The 17,525-nt window shown below is 36.0% G+C and overlaps 1 protein-coding gene across 1 annotated transcript in view; it reads right to left on the reverse strand.

The window, feature by feature from the left end:
- LRP1B (LDL receptor related protein 1B) overlaps nucleotides 1–17,525 on the reverse strand; it is a 1,899,171-nt gene that overhangs the window by 1,005,609 nt on the left and 876,037 nt on the right. The window contains exons 4-5 of the mRNA XM_024243817.3: nucleotides 8,238–8,357; nucleotides 899–1,027 (exon numbers count right to left, since the gene is read on the reverse strand). Of these exons, the coding sequence (XP_024099585.3) occupies nucleotides 899–1,027; nucleotides 8,238–8,357 (249 nt within the window). The remainder of the gene's footprint in view (nucleotides 1–898; nucleotides 1,028–8,237; nucleotides 8,358–17,525) is intronic.

Here is a 17,525-nt window from a genome sequence, read left to right on the forward strand (position 1 = left end):
TGGCATTGATGATGAAACAAGAGCAGTGGAAGATCAGACATTGGAAAGGGAAATGATACCAGGCCATTAGGCCCTTAGAGATCCTGTGAGGAGTTTAGCTTTTATTTTCAAGGTAGGTGAAAGTTATTGGGAGATTTGAAGCAAAAGAACAACGTGATTTGGTTTATGTTTTAGTAGCAAATCACTTTATTATATAAATAATTAATTTTGGAGGTGAAGCAGAAGCTCACAGAATCCAGTTAGGAAACTATCGTAGCAGCCCAGGAGAGAGGATAGGTAATTCAAATCAATTAATCCATATCTTTTGAACAGATTTTTGCTAATTAGAAACTTCCTGTAATAGGCTGGGCACTGCAGCTCACGCCTATAATCCCGGCACTTTGGGAGGCCTTGGTGGGTGAATCACCTGAGGCCAGGAGTTTGAGACCAGCCTGGCCAACATGGTGAGACCCTGTCTCTACTAAAAATGCAAAAATTAGCCAGGCACGGTGGTGTGTGCCTGTAGTCCCAGCTACTTGGGAGGCTGAGGCAGGAGAATTGCCTGAACCTGGGAGGCAGAGGTTGAAGTGAGCTGAGATTGTGCCATTGCACTCCAGCTCCAGCCTGGGTGACAGAGTGAGACTCCATCTCAAAAAAAAAAAAAAAAAAAAAAAAAGAAAGGGAGGAAGGAAGGAAGGAATTTCATTTTTGGAAGGAGTAATGGAAGGAGTTTTATAATGATTAGTGGCAACTGAAAGAATTGCTCTGGATTCCTAACTACAGAGAAGTGTATTAAAATGAAAGAAAATCTCTCTCTTCAAAGTCCGTATTTCTGCTATACCACATCTCTAATGAAAAAGAATTGTAAAAAGGAAACAAGTAATTCTGGAAAGACAAAAAATAAATGGTCATAACTTACCAATTTTAGCCTTGCAAGACCTGTTGTCTGGCTGCATTAGGTAGCCTTCCACACAACTGCAAGTGTAGGATCCATGTGTATTTCTGCAGGTCTGGCTGCATGTACCATAAACAGCACATTCATCTTGATCTAAAAGGAAAATTGGCATCATTTCTAAGCAGCTTTATCTCGGGCACTTTTTTTTCTCCTTGAAGAAAATTTTATTTTTGAACTTTGGAAATAGACTATTAAGGAAAAGCCAATTCCAATAAGTCTTTTCAAAACCACACTAATTAAAAATTAAACTTTTTGTTGCCTTGATATTTACAGAGATAAAACATCAAACAATATCAAATCATATATTTTAAAAGAAGATTTATTTGTATTTGTGATAGGCAGGCTAGAAGTCTTTGGATATTTTTGCAAAGGTACAAAATACACTCCAATTAATATTTGTTGAACATTTCCAGTGTTTATGACACTGACTTTTTCACTATTTTAACAAAGAATTAGACTAGTAACGCGGTTTTCAATCAACAGATTAAATAAGAGTTCTGAGCCACACTGTGCAAATCACACTCACTACTTTAAAGAGAGGAAACTATCAAGCACACCTATTGAAAAATAAAGATTTTGTCTTAAATAAATTTTATTTTAATATCTGTAGTTCTCTACAGATATTAAATTAAATTAGATTGCTAATTAGAAACTTCCTGTAATAGGCTGGGCACTGCGGCTCACGCCTGTAATCCCAGCACTTTGGGAGGCCTTGGTGGGTGAATCGCCTGAGGCCAGGAGTTTGAGACCAGCCTGGCCAACATGGTGAGACCCTGTCTCTATTAAAAATGCAAAAATTAGCCAGGCGCGGTGGTGTGTGCCTGTACCCCTTCATTCTATTCCTCTACCCCTTCATTCTATTTTCTCTATATACTTCCTTCTTCTGGTATCCAGTTCAAATCTTTATGAACAACAGATACTCAATGATTCTTAACTGACCAAACAAAAAGGCATCCTGTCAGTAGTTAATTATTTCGACAAAAGTATATTCAGCCTGTTTTATGTATGAAGCACAGTACTAATCCCTGCAGAAGACAAAATCAATAAAATATGGTCCCTACACCTGAGTAAGACAAGTCTAGAGAAGTATAATTATGATACTATACATTTCCTTATAATAGGGGTATACCTGAGTTATGATAGAAACAGGGAAGTCAAACTGCTTAGGATTAGAAGGGGAATCTTAAGTGAAGACTTCATATTAAACAGTGTGAAGCGTGATCTGGCTTTCCTCAGACTAAGTGGAAAGGGACATTTCAGTTCATCAAAATGGCATGTGAATGGTATTGGGATGGCATCATGGGGATTTCAAAGAAGAAGCATAAGGAGTCAAATGAAGCAAGGGTGTATGAAGGAAAGTGGTAGAAGAGATAAAATTGGGAAAGCACTTTGGGAGTCAGATAATGAAGGTATTTGCATACTGAACTAAAAGATTGTACATTACACATTGGCATTGGGAAAGCATTAATTAGATGGGCTACATGGTCAGCTTTGCATTTTAGAACTAAAAACACTCATATGAAATAAAGGCTTTGGTAAGTGTGGAGAAAGGATCCTAGAAAATTAGATAGGTGCTAATTTTATCCCAGAAATTGTCTTTTGAAGTTATATTTTGAACTAAGTCAGTGGCAGTGGAAATGAAGAGGGAATGGACTCAAATGTGTAAGAAGTAGAATAGACAACATTTGAAAAATGATTGGATGTGACAGAGGTGAAAATTGATCCAATTTTGAAATAGAGGACATAAGAAGTATAGATTTGAATGGCTCTACCATGGGAGGAGATAACGAGTTTGATTTCGCTGTGTTAAATTTGAGGTGTCTGTAGGGCAGCCTTGAGTAAATGTGTAACGATAAGCAATTGAGAAATGGAACTGTTAATATAGGGTGAGATCTATTCTGGAGTATATGGAAGTCAATAGCATATATATATAATAGATGTTAAAAAAAAGAGAGGGCTATTTCCCACAGAGGAAGAGGAGATGAGAAAAACTTGGCTAGTGCAAAATACTCTAGAATACCAAAGTGGAAAGGGCAGTCAAGAAAGAGGAGTCAGCGTGGGATGCAGTGGCTCAGGCCTGTATTCCTAGCACTTTGGTAGGCCAAGGCGTGCAGATTACTTGAGGCCAGAAGTTTGAGACCAACATGGCCAACGTGGCGAAGCCCTTTCTCCACTAAAAATACAAAAATTAGCCAGGCATGGTGGTGTACACTTTTTGTCCCAGCTACTCAGGCAGCTGAGGCATGAGAATTGCTTGAACCTGGGAGGTGGAGGTTGCAGTGAGCCGAGGTTGCACACTGCACTCCAGCTTGGGTGATAAGGCTCTGTCTCAAAATAAAATAAAATAAAAATAATAAAACAGAAAGAAAGAAAGAGGAGTCCTACAGTCTCCTGTGAAGGAAAATTCATGACTACTGTAAGAAAAAAATAAGGAATGAGAGCTTTTCTGGAATATCAGAATGTTCAAAAGGGTTATATGCAATGCATAAGTCCAATAAGATAAAGATTAAAATTCCCATTTAGATTCAGTAATTAGGACACTATTGTACTGATGTTGATGTAATGTAGGGAAAGAAGGGGACATAGTCACAAATGGAAGACTGATCCTAAATGGAACTTGCTTTTTACTGAGTCCTTAAATGGGATAAGATACACAAACTTAGACCTATTAACTGAGTTTCGTCCTCACAACTTGGGAATGTTGACTGAAGATAATTTGGGACTCCTGTAAATAATTTTGGAGAAAGGGGGTGAGAAAAAAAGAAACAGAAAGAGGAAGAGGAGAGCAAAAGATAACAGGATGGATTGAAGCTGTGGTATTAAGTGGGTTAAACTGATGTGATATAATTAAAATATATCTTTGGCCTTTGTTCACAGTGCTTGGCACAGAGCTCCTAAAAATACTTGGAATTTTTTGAGTAATAGGATTGCCTTTTGGTGTTCGTAACGAGCTCCTCTAGAATACACCTGAGCCTATGCTAATGAGGTGACTCAGGGTGGGGCCCCTAGGTAGTCTCAGACTGGGGGCTGGACTATACCATGAAAATACCAAACAGTGGATTAGAGTGTGGAAACTTTCAGCCCCACCTCCTGACCTCCAGTGAGAAGAAAGGGGACTGGGGGTTGGGCTAAAAAAACCTCTTGAACAAAGAGGCTTGGAGAGCTTCCATTTTGGTGAAGACATTGAGCCCTGGGAGGATAAGGTGCCTAGAGAGGGCATAGAAGCTTCCCTTTCCCACCTGCCTGTTCCTTGCTCTATGCATCACTTCCATTTGGCTGTCGCATCCTTTATAATAAACTAACAAACATAAGGAAAATACTTCCTTGAGTTCTGTGAGTTGTTGTAGTAAATGACTACATCTGAGGAGAGGGCTGTGGGAACGCTCACATTTATAACTGGTTGGTCAGAGCTATAGGTGAGTCCTGGAACTTGGGTCTGGTACCTGAGTCTTGCAGTACTAGGTCCTTAACCCATGGAGTCTACATTACCTCTGGATAATGTCAGAATTGAGTTGAATTGAACTGTTGGACACCCAGTTGGTATTAGAGAATCAGAGAATTTATGTGGAAAAATACCACCCGATTGTTATCAGAGTGATATGACAATAAAGAAACCTCAACTGGCATGTTAAAAAATCCCCAGCGGAGGGGTAACATAAGGGTTTCAATACAGGGATGTCTAAAATTACGTTTCAAAGTATTTGTGTGTTGTGATATAAAACCTTTTCCTACTAAGTCTTCAGTAAATCTTACTACATATACAAATTGTCTTGTTTGCATGGATTTTATAATTGTAGAAACTCTAGGAAAAGAGCTGAGTTTTACTTCTGGGTTGAGGGGTATGGGGTGGAGAAAATCCATATATAGTCTCAAAATGATACATAAATAGGAAGATGGAGTTTGGAGTCAAGATTATAAAGAATATAGAAGCTCTGGAAAACTGCAGATATGCTGAGAAGCCTCTAAGTCCTTAGAAAATAAAAGTGAGGGTTTTAACCAGTCTTAACTAGACTTTAAGGGAAAAGAGATATTTAAAGTTCTTTACTAAAATTATAGGATGAGAAACCAGATAGATGTAAAGGGAGGAATGAAGTGAAAATAACATAATTGGGAAAGTAAATGTAGTTGATTGTTAAAGTTTGTGGATAATAAAGGAGGAAGGGACTGGAATGATGGCTATAGGAAAAGATAGGATATAAAGTGGATATTTGTTGTGAGTATTTCTATTTTTGTTTTTGTTTTGTTTCAGAATAGAAGAAATGTGAGAATATTTATTGACTACAGTGTTAGCCAGTGGAAATGTAGTGCTTAAAGATGTATAAGAAAGAGGTGGAAATTGATAGACCAATGGCTCAAGTCGAGACAAAAGTTTGAGTGAGTGGGACTTTAAATATGTATGAAAAAAGACTAGAAGAAGTAAAGCTCTTCTTCTGAAATGACAGCAAAACAAGCATGGGTGGATACACAAGTAAATAGTGACAAGAGAGAGAGTAATTAGAAGAAGTGATACAAGATGGCACCCAGAAAATAAAGCCAGTGACTAAGACAAAAGAGAATAGATTAAGAAAACATATTTTGAGAGAATAAAGAAGAAATTGAAAGGAATGGTCAAGGACACTGTAGCAGATGCTGTCTGCTCATATCCCTCAGATTGTTCAGTGTGATGCTACAATCATAGGGATCTTTATCTGTGCCTGAGCATACTTCCAAACCCTTCTTCCTCTCCCACCAGCAGCTCTGCCAGGACTCAAGGCTGGTTAAGTTTCCAGGAGGGTAATGCCATCTCCAACACAAAAGCAAAAAACAAATTTGCTCTTCATAAATTGGTGTATAAATGCCTGAGTTCCCTTGTCTCTCATGCTAGAGAGTTGTGCCACACACTTAAGCTTCAGTCACCCTTTGTTGTAGCTGGCTTAATTGCTCCAACTATGGGGTTGCCTTTCTCCTGTATCCTCTCACCCCCACCACCTCCCACCCCCTAAAAACAAAAGGAAAGGAAATAAAAAGAGAAAGCTACAGTAGCAAATAAAGGAAAACATTCATGCGAATCCTTGTTTCAGAGTTGACTTCTGGGAATATCCAAGCTAAGAAAAGAGTTTACTATGAGAAAGCAAAAATATTGCTGAGTAGCATAAGACAATTTAAATTGTGAAATTATGCATCTGTAAGGCATTCATAAACTCAGGTTTCTTCAGAGTCACAAAGCAGCCAGCAATCATGGATGGCTCATTTGAAGTAAACACTTTTGGCGATAGAAAAAATGCAGTGTTTGGAGCTAAGTCTACAGTAATACTGAAGGAAATTAAGGCTTGCATTTGGTAAAGTCTGTCACTGATGGCAGTAAAAATTCTTATCTATTTTCACAGATTTTTCAACTTTAATATTATTGGTTTCTATTTCAGTTTTTTGGATATGATTATGCTGTCCAGGAGAGCAATATGATCAATTATCTCTTTTCTTCTTTCTACTTAACCAGAATGCACTGAGGTGGTACTCCACAACTTTGACCACAAAGGAATAGGCATACCATCACTTGTAATGCTGTCTTCTTTTCTCCTTTAAAGACAGAGGGTTACCTGGAAATACAGTTTTGAGAAAGCCTAATGATGCTCAGACTTGACTCTCAAGGAGTATAGAGAAAGTACAAAGAGCTCCTCTCCCACTGCGACTTCTAAAATGATTGCTGTGCAATTCTTCACTAATGTTCCACAGAAGAAATTCATTATGGTTGTGGTTGTTTTTATGTGCTTAATTAAACACATAAAAGCAATTAATTAACCACACTCAGGAATCTACATATTTAACTCAGCTCCACCCTTGCAAAAGGAACTGCAGATCTTGATTACTACAGGAGTCAGGTGTAGTAAGTGAGTGAGAAGAATGCAGAACAGGTATCTAAGCCAAACACGTACGAATGGCAAGGGCTGTTTGGAAGTGGAAAGAGCATGAATGTTCAATGGCATCATTCATGTCTGGCACCATTTTTATCTGGCTGATTTCTGTGATTATGAGGCATCTACAGTTGCCCTTATTTTCCAGAACATCTGAACTTCTGTGTGCAACTTTCTGATTTTCAAATGTTGTTTTAAAATGACATAATGACATGAGTCAAATAAATATAAGAGTTTGGCCTCCCTGTGGTCAGATTATGCAGTCTCTGGGTCTGATAAACACTTGATAATAAATGTTTTTTTATAAAATTGGTACTATACACAAAGCAAACAACAAACTAAAATTCAATTCCCAAATGTACCTGAAAAGTCAATGAGCCTCTTCAGGATAAGACTAAGTGGACTCTGCAGACATGAGTTTCAGTCCCAATTCTGTTACTAAGATGTGCGGACTTAAGTCAATTAACTATCAGGATCTCATTTTTGTCATTAAGATTTTAAACAATTATCTCACAAATTCTTTCAAATTTAAGATTCTAAGGTAAAAGTGATAATATTAGAGCAAAGATTTGAAGTAATCAGCAAAGCACTAATTTCTTTGGAAAGTATTCTTTTTATTAGTGGCTCTGGCAATGCAGCTATCCCCCGAATACACACACACACACACACACGCGGAAGGAAAGAGAGAGGCAGAGAGAGGGAGACATATGCTATATTATAGATTAGAAATATTATATGTAGATAGAGATATAGATAGATTCTAAGTAAGTATCATACAAAGCAATGCATTTAACTTTGTGGAATGTTACATGTACATATTAATATATGTATAATTGGAATCAACTGAATGGAAAGATAACCTAAAATTCTTCAGAATTCATGAAGAGAGTCATTTTGGAGGATAAATATTTGCTATAAAGCATTCCCAAAAGCAAGAATCCAGACATTTAAAAGGAATCAATATTTATGTTCATTATTACATTATTATTGCTATGGGTAAAATGTCAGCTGCCAGAATAACCAATGCAAAAATTATAAAGAACATTACATGATTAGTAATTATTAACCTAACATAGTTAATAACACATATCTACTAGACTGCAGCTATGTAACAGCCATACAACATATAGGAAGTTAAAATAATTAGATCAATGTGTTAGTGGTTAACCTGAACATTTCCCATTGTTGACATTTCCCAAGTTTGAAATTACTGCAAAAAAATTGAAATTTGAGAGTCACAAACTTATAATAATGTTTATGTTTTGGTTGGGGGGGCAACTTTTAAATCTCAAGAAAGAAAGGTTAACATAAACACTGTGGAGCACATGGTAGGTGCTCAAAGATGTCTTCTTACGTTTCTGTTAACTAAGCCTCTATAAACAAAATTTGATGGCGTTATATGTTTTACTTACCTTTACAGCTTCTCCCATCTTCTTTTATTTCGAATCCATCCTCACAGTAACATCTTGTACTATTTCTGACCATTGTACATTTATACTGACAATTCAGCTGTTGGCAATTGGACAACAGTTCTGTAGAGAAAAAACAAATATATTCTCTATATTTAACTGTATATGTAAATATTGTTTGTATTTCTCAGTGCACAATCTTTACAGTGTAGTCTTGATTGTTCTCCCAGAAAGTTTATATGATTGGTCTAGAAAAAAATATTTATCTAAAATATGTTAGTTTACATTTGCTTGAATTATTGTAAATAAAATTTGAGATCAATCTGTTTGGTCTCCCGCTTTTTAGCTTATTACTGTGTTCATAGTCACAAAACCTTTCAAATTCTGGTAAATTAAATTATTTCAAGAGGAAAGATGTCAACTCAGTGGTTGATTTTGCCATCTATGTCTTTCCTATCTGACACATCAATTGATTTTCTATCTTTTGAGAGCTTGTTTTGATTTACCAATCCATGTGTAACCTTCATAGCAATCAATGTGAATATATCTCATCTCAATATTTTATTTTTCATTGGTAGAAAAATATTAGAGAAATACTGAACATAATATATTTCATTATATCTGAACTATTTGAGAAAAGACATGATTAAAGCAAAAGTTAGCAAACCTTCAGAGCAAATTAGGATTCAATATGATAAAAGCATGAAATAGAGATGAAGTGACAGGAGCACATTTATTGCATAAACAATTTCTAACAGAAATGATTCGCTAAACTAGATAAATATTGGATAGAAGCATGACTGTCTGAAAATAGGGGTATAAATAGATTGCTACGATACTGTTGTTTTTACTCTTTTCCCCAGGAAGGCAAATAAGGTGTTTTGAAGATCAAAGTTAAATGACTCAAAATACATTGATATTTGCCATGAGTTTAGCTGGTGCTACAGAAATAAAATCAAATTATAATTAAAAAATAAAAGCCCAAAATGTAAAAGAACACCTGAAACATTCCAAACTGAACATTGGGTATTGTAGTATAAATGTAATTATCTATAGTATTTCCTTAGTTCAATTACTGTTCAGCATTCTCATACAATTATTTCACACATCTTCACTTCTTAAAACTGCAAACCTCCTTCCTAATATTCTCTCATATATGATGATCCTGCTTCTTACTTCTTTGAGAAAACTGAAGCAATCAGAAGAGATTTTCCAGATTTATACTCCATTTCTATCCACATCTGCATATACTGCTTCTCCTTGGATTTCACAGTTACTTGAATTCATAATCAAAGCTCCAACCCAAAATCATATGTAAAAATCCCATCTCCTCTCACCTAGTCAAGGATATCACTTCAGCAGTGCTACACTTTATGTAGATAGAATCAGCTCAAAATTGGCTTGAATCTATACACTATTGCAATGTGATATTTATTGAGCACATAGTCAATGCTAATCACTCTGCTACAGTTCCACAGATGCAAAATTCATTTAAAAAAAATAATTACAATATGAGTGTGGAAGTGAGTGGGATTAGGTGGACAGAACAACAATATAAAACAAGATTTATAAATCATAGTAGCAAAACACATATGCTAAATAAAAGTACAAGTGGTAGGATGTAGAAAGAGAAAGATTCATCTAGAAGCTGAATATGCAGGAGGATATCTGAAAAAGAGTTGTAGAGGAAGTTGAATTTGAATTGGGACTTAAACGTATGAGAGTTTTGATAGAGAAAATTAATGAGAATGTAGCCTAGGTAAAGAGGACAATATGAGAAAGTAAATAGAAAGACCTGAAAGCATGCAAGAAACACAGGCAACAATAACGAACGCTGCATTGCTAACCTATAATGCTTGATGTGGTTAAAAAAAAAAAATGAGAGAGAGACTGGACTTGTTGTTTGGAGCCAGATCAAGGTGAATTAATTCACGGATTAAGTAGAATTTTCTGTTTAGGCAACAGGAGACATAGCTGGTTATTGAGGACACTAGTGATACATTCTGACTTGTGTTGTTCAAAAGTACCTTACAGTAGAGAGAAAGATAGTAAAAGAAGAAAAGCTATCTAAGTGACTAGAAATGGCAAAATAATAAATGAAGACTATGAATATTTGCCTAGAAAGATGGCCAAAAACTTGGTGAAAGCATAATGACACTAAATGAGTAGTACTAATAAAATGAATTAAGTACAACAGAAGTACTACGAGTTTGGGAAGAAAATATTGTTTGTCTTTGATTATATTTAGCTGAAAATATTGGCAACATAGTAGCCAGGGAGAAAGTGAGAATTCGGGCCTATCTTTGAAGAGAAGTCTGTAGTGGAGATATCAATTTGGAAGTCACAAGCATAAAGTCTGTCACTGAAACCTAAAGAGTAAAGAAGCATTCCCTTAAAAAGAATATTTGGGATACAAATAAAAACACCCAGAGAACTTCTTCATGTGAAAATCAAACAGAAGAGGTATCAGCGATAAGAACTACCACCAAGAAAAACTGCAAAATAATAAGGTACATAAGTGAAGAACCTAGAAAGTCTCACAAAACCTAAGGAAGAAGAGTAGTCTATAGAGGCAAGCAGGGAAATCAATGTTAAATTCATTGAGAAATAAACATGGCTGAAGCCTGTAAAATGCACTAGGCTTCCTAATAGGATCGATTGAGGGTGTTAAAAAGCATTAGATGGGAGCAGTGAAGACAAAGGTGAATGTAATTAGGGGTTGGAACAGAAAGAGGAAGCAGGAAAGGTTTCTCACAGAAAACAGAGTCAGTTATACTATGAAAAGAATGAGGGTAGAGATTTGATCTAATTAATTCAGTCTCTACCTTAATGCAGGTGTATTCACTCAGTGAGTCAAATTTATTATTTTTCCATGTAATCCCTGGAGCCCAGCTACACCTTTCCACTGTGTCAATCCAAAGTAAAAAATCCAAATACTATGGATCGCATCTTTCTACTCTCTCTACTTGACATAGCTGGAAGATGGAGAGTGAACACTGAAAAGAGGGGGGCAGTGATATGGAAAGTTGAGGAGAAATACAAAATGGGGGAAAAATTGATCTGAAAGACCAGACCTCAGACATGGTTCTGAGTGTTAGGAGGAGATCTGTTAGTTGAAAATAGCAAAATACACAAGGTCAAGTTAGCTTTTAGTTTATTAGACTTATCCTGCGTGAGGATTTGTATATGTGCAGAGTGATGACAAGATGATTAAACAGTTTATGATATTAGGTGAAATGGTAAATATTGATTCTGCTAACAGATCATGAAGAAACATGAAGAACTAACAATATGAACACTAAAATTTAAAATTTGGCAGACTGTGAAGGCAATACTAATTATTATAGTTATCTATTTGAACTGCTTAGCATTTATGCTTAGTTGCATGCAATGCTATAATGACTATAAATATACTTAAAAGCATATCAGATTAATTTTGTTAGAGAACTTATTTGAGTACAACAAAAAATTTTGTACTTGAATCATTAGTCTTCACCCAGTGACTTTCGTGAAGCATAGCCATTGGCTTATGTAACATTATCATTGGTTTGGAACTTAGACTGAAGTAGGAAGACCACTCGTATCTTAGGGAAACAAATATGCAAGTGAGAACACAGACATGTAAACACAGTATCTGATCCATATTCCCCAGCATTATAAAATAAAACTATCCTTTTGATTAAAAGAGAGAAGCTGTCGCTGGAAGTGGTGGCTCACACCTATAATCCCAGCACCTTGGGAGGCCAAGGCAGGTGGATCACAAGGTCAAGAGATGGAGACCATTCTGCTCAACATGGTGAATCCCCATCTCTACTAAAAATACAAAAAAGTTAGCCGGGCATGGTGGTGTGTGCCTGTAGTTCCAGCTACTCGGGAGGCTGAGGCAGGAGAATCGCTTGAACCCAGGAGGCAGAGGACAGTGCCACTGCACTCCAACCTGGCAACAGTGTGAGACTCCGTCTCAAAAATAAATAAATAAATAAAAAGAGAGAAGCTATCATTTCACAAATCAAATCTAATCCAATTGATGAAGATTCCCCTGACACAGATCCACTTTGTTCTGTTTTTAAGGGATCTTTTTATGACCTTGATATGATTTGGCTCTGTGTTCCCACCCAAATCTCATGTTGAATTGTAATCCCCAATGGTGTGGTAGAAACCTGGAGGGAGGTGATTGGACATGGGGGCAGGTTTTTCTCTTGCTGTTCTCATGATAATGAGTGAGTTCTCATGAGATCTGATTGTTTGAAAGTGTGTAGCACTTCCCCCTTCACTCTCTCTTCCTCCTGCTCTGGCCATGTAAGACGTGCCTCCTTCCTCTTTGGCTTCCACCATGATTGAAAGTTTCCTGAGGCCTCCTCAGCTATGCTTCCTGTACAGCCTGCAGAACTGCGAGCCAATTAAACCTTTTTCTTTATAAATTACCCAGTCCCAGGTAGTTCTTTATCGCAATGTGAGAATGGACTAATACAGCCCTTAGCACAGTTGTAAAGGAGGAAAAGTTGCAAAACAGAGTGTTATTAAAATATGAATATACCTTCTCTATCAAATTCAAGGTAACAGTTTACAAGTAGTGGGTAGCTTGGAGACATCAACACTTCTAAGCAATTTGATTTAGACATAGTCAAAAAATAGATATCTTTGTATTACTAATAAATAGTAAGAGGGAGTCTAAAAGGATAAAAATTAATTCATAGTAAAACTGAAATTTCTTTCAAACTTATCTTGTTTTCTGAATGGTGGTAGAGTATTATGTTGAGGCCTTGGTCTCTGCAACAAGAGTGCTTTACCTCCAACTGTTTTAGTAATTTCGGGCTATGTGAGTGTGGCAGAGAATAGTTAAATGTGCATCAATCTTGTTTCCTCTTTCTAGGGAAATAAAAAGATGACATTCCCCAGTTGTCTTCCAGTTAGATTGGAGCCATATTTGTGTCTTCTGGCCAATATAACGTAGAGAGTAATTGGTGTGTGCCACTCCTTGACCTGATGCTTACAGCATCCTGACAATCTTCTACTCTCTGTACACTTGTCAGCCATCTGGGTGCAGGGGATCCAGCAGACTCCTCACCCCTTGGGATGGCAGAAGCCCAAAATGGAAAGAGCCTGAAACAGCACCTGGGAAGTCAACCACTGATAACCCAACTGGACTGTGATATCAGGGAAAAATTGGATTGTTGTTGTATTGAGTCCTTGAGATATCAAGGTTGTTTGTTACGTATGAGTGATGATGGGTACATGACTAAAGTTCTCATTACATGCTTTGCCTCATCTCTAAAATGGGGATAATAATAGAAACTACCTCATAAGGTTGTTGGGTGTCTTAAATGAGGTAAGTGATACAAAGTTCTTAAAATATTGTTGACACATAGTAACTATTTTTATTATCATAATTATTTTTTATTACTTTATCATTTAAGCTTAATCATCCATTTAGTATAACAGAATTTCTATTGTTATCCTGCCGTATTGTATACACACTATCAGCAATTTGGTGCTGTTTATTTTTACATTAGAAGGGTTTTCTCTTTTACGCTTTTATTTTTGGGTGTTACATGACTCGGTTGTAGTTTTGTCATCTCTTGATGTCTCCTGGAGAAGTTTTTCATTTGTTTGTTTGGTAAGTTCTCTCAAATTTTTCACCTGAAAGCAAAATCTCCAACAGATAGTGAGACACTAATCATAAGAAATAAGGATTTTCTACATTGATCTCTTTGTTTCTATAAAACACAAATATCATCCTCTGAAGCAATGTATATCCACATTGAATTTGCTACATAACCATGGGCCAATTTACAATTTAGACAAGAAACTTTTATGAAATATACTAATTTGCATGGCTTTTAGGGGCTGTTTTGCTTTGTAACATCATTGGGATTCAGGACACCTTTTCACAAATGTATGCGAGTATATGATTTAGGAAACACATATAAATAAATCATGCTGACCTTCCTTAGAGTGAAAACAGGACAATAGAGAAAGGTGATTAGAAGTTGGCAACCAGTTTCCAACCATTACGAGTTATTACCAATAGAGGTCTTTTTTCCTCATTAGTTTTGTTTACATAAATAGCTCTAAGCCAAACAACCACTGTTTGCTATCTTGTGTGTATAGCTATTGGATCAACCATTGTATAGTCAATAGCATTATGCTGCTGCCTTTGTGACCTACAGTCAAATAACTCACATTGATCATGTATTGGACTTAGCAAGACAGTGAGAACACGGCTGTGCTATTTTATTTGTATGCTTCCAGGTTATGTTTTGAAGAGTAAATTAGAACTTTTAGAAATTCTTTGGAAATACAAAATGGTATAAGCACCTTTCCATATACATAAATTATCTGTGATATCATTTTACAAAATGGGATGATATTTCATTCTCAATTTTAGTAATAAAATTGCTTCTTAAATTAGGCGTGTACAAAAATGCCTTTTATCCAACAACTAGAACCATAGTAATGAGGAAAAAATTACTCTTTCCCTATGTGGCACATTAAAAAAACAAGAACTTCACTATTTTTTATGCTTGAAGATTGAAAAGCTGACACAGCTACTTACCATGCCAGACAGCTCCTCTTATCAGCAGGACATATGCTTGACATATTTAGAATGGTGATAATTTGTGTCACATCATTCATCCTCTTACCCCTGTTTCTTTGGCCTAGTAAAATGCAGTGTGAACTGGTTTGCAGAGATTAGGCCGTTGCTTAGGACTGCTTACATGAATTTCTTCAGAATCCTTTGCTTAGTGCTAGACTACTTACTGGCCTCAAAGTTGCAATGTGTTCTCTTACAAGAAGATAGAGCAGTGAGGCAATGCTTTTTTATTGCATTTTTGTTCTATTTTTGGTATTTTAATGAAGTCCATATTTTAAATTCAGCAAAATTCATTCTTTCTCATGTACAGTGCTGCAAGTTTTGATAAATGTGTATTGTTGTCTAACCAGATACAGAACAGGATCATCACCCCCAAAATACCCTCTTTGCACCTCTACAGTCAACCCATTGGCCCTGCTGACAATTTTGGTGATCACTGATTTGTTTTTATCCCAATGGTTTTGTCTTTTCCAGTATGTCATATAAATGAAATCAGCCAGTGTTTAGTATTTTGAGTCTGACATCTTTTACTTAGCATAATGTATTTGAGATTCATCTATATTATTGTTAGTATTAGGTAGTTAATCTGTATTATTGTTAGTATTAGGTAGTTCTCCCTTTTTGATTACCGAGTAATAATACATTTTATAAACATACCTCAGTTTGTTCATTCATTTCACAAGTAACATACATTTGAGTTGTTTCCAGTTTGGAGTTACTATGCATTAAGTCTCTATAAATATTTACATACAGATTTTGTGTAAATATAGGTTATCATTTTATTTGGGTAAATATAGGATTGCTGGGTTATGTGGTAAGTGGATGTTTTACTTTATAATAAATTACCAAACTATTTTCCAAAGTGGCTGCATTCTTTTATAATCCTACTACCAGTATATCAATCTTCCAGCTACTCTACCTTCTTCTCAGCAGTTCGTATTTCTCAGCTTTTAATTTAATTTTATTTTCAGTCATTTGAGTATATATGTAGTGGTAGCTATTGTGCAATTATTTTAATTTGCATTTTCTAATTATTATTGATTTTTTCATTGTGCATATTAGCTAGTCATAAATGTTATCTGCAGAGAAATTCTGTTCAATCTTCTGCCGACTGTTATTAGATTGTTTTCTTATTATTGAGCTTTGAAAGAGAGAGAGCGAGATGGAGTGTGTGTGTGTGTGCGTGCATGTGTGAGTGTGTATATGTATTCTGGATAAAAATATGTTATGAGATATATGATTTGTATATCATTTCTCCTAGCCTATAGTTTCTCTTTGCATTCTCTTATTACTGATTTTCAAATAACAGAATTTCAAAGAAAAAAATCTTACATTTTATAAAATCAAATCTCAATGTATTCTTTCATAAATCCTGCTTTGGGAGTTCTATCTAAGAAATCTATTACTGACTCAATTTAGCCTATACTTCTAGAAATTTTAAGTTTTAGATTTGTAGTTTATTTTTGCTTAATTTCCATATATGGTATAATCTATGACTCAAGGTTCATCATTTTGCGCACAAATGTTAAATTATTCCAGTACCACTTGTTGAGATTATTAACATTTCTCCATTGAATTATCTTTGTACCTTTGTCAAAAATGAATTGACCAAGTATCCATGGGTATATTTTTGTACCCTTATGTTTTGTTAATCTCTATGTCTGTCCTTCCTATAAATTATGCTATTTTGATGATAGCAAATCTTGAAATCTGGTAGCATATACTCTTTAGTTTAATTAGATCCCATTTGTCAATTTTGGCTATGGTTGCCATTGCTTTTGGTGTTTTAGACATGAAGTCCTTGCCCATGCCTATGTCCTGAATGGTATTGCCTAGGTTTTCTTCTAGGGTTTTGATGGTTTTAGGTCTAACATTTAAGTCTTTAATCCATCTTGAATTAATTTTTGTATAAGGTGTAAGGAAGGGATCCAGTTTCAGCTTTCTCCATATGGCTAGCCAGTTTTCCCAGCACCATTTATTAAATAGGGGATCCTTTCCCCATTGCTTGTTTTTCTCAGGTTTGCCAAAGATCAGATAGTTGTAGATATGTGGCATTATTTCTGAGGGCTCTGTTCTGTTCCATTGGTCTATATCTCTGTTTTGGTACCAGTACCATGCTGTTTTGGTTACTGTAGCCTTGTAGTATAGTTTGAAGTCAGGTAGCGTGAATGGGAGAAAATTTTTGCAACCTACTCATCTGACAAAGGGCTAATATCCAGAATCTACAATGAACTCAAACAAATTTACAAGAAAAAAAACAAACAACTCCATCAAAAAGTGGGCGAAGGATATGAACAGACACTTCTCAAAAGAAGACATTTATGCAGCCATAAAACATATGAAAAAATGCTCATCATCACTGGCCATCAGAGAAATGCAAATCAAAACCACAATGAGATACCATTTTATACAAGTTAGAATGGCAGTCATTAAAAAGTCAGGAACAACAGCTGCTGGAGGGGATGTGGAGAAATAGGAACACTTTTACACTGTTGGTGGGACTGTAAACTAGTTCAACCATTGTGGAAGACAGTGTGGTGATTCCTCAGGGATCTAAAACTAGAAATACCATTCGGCCCAGCCATCCCATTACTGGGTATGTACCCAAAGGATTATAAATCATGCTGCTATAAAGACACATGCACACGTATGTTTATTGCGGCATTATTCACAATAGCAAAGACTTGGAACCAACC

This window comes from Pongo abelii, chromosome 11 (genome assembly GCF_028885655.2).
Source record: "Pongo abelii isolate AG06213 chromosome 11, NHGRI_mPonAbe1-v2.0_pri, whole genome shotgun sequence".
Lineage (NCBI taxonomy): Eukaryota > Metazoa > Chordata > Mammalia > Primates > Hominidae > Pongo > Pongo abelii.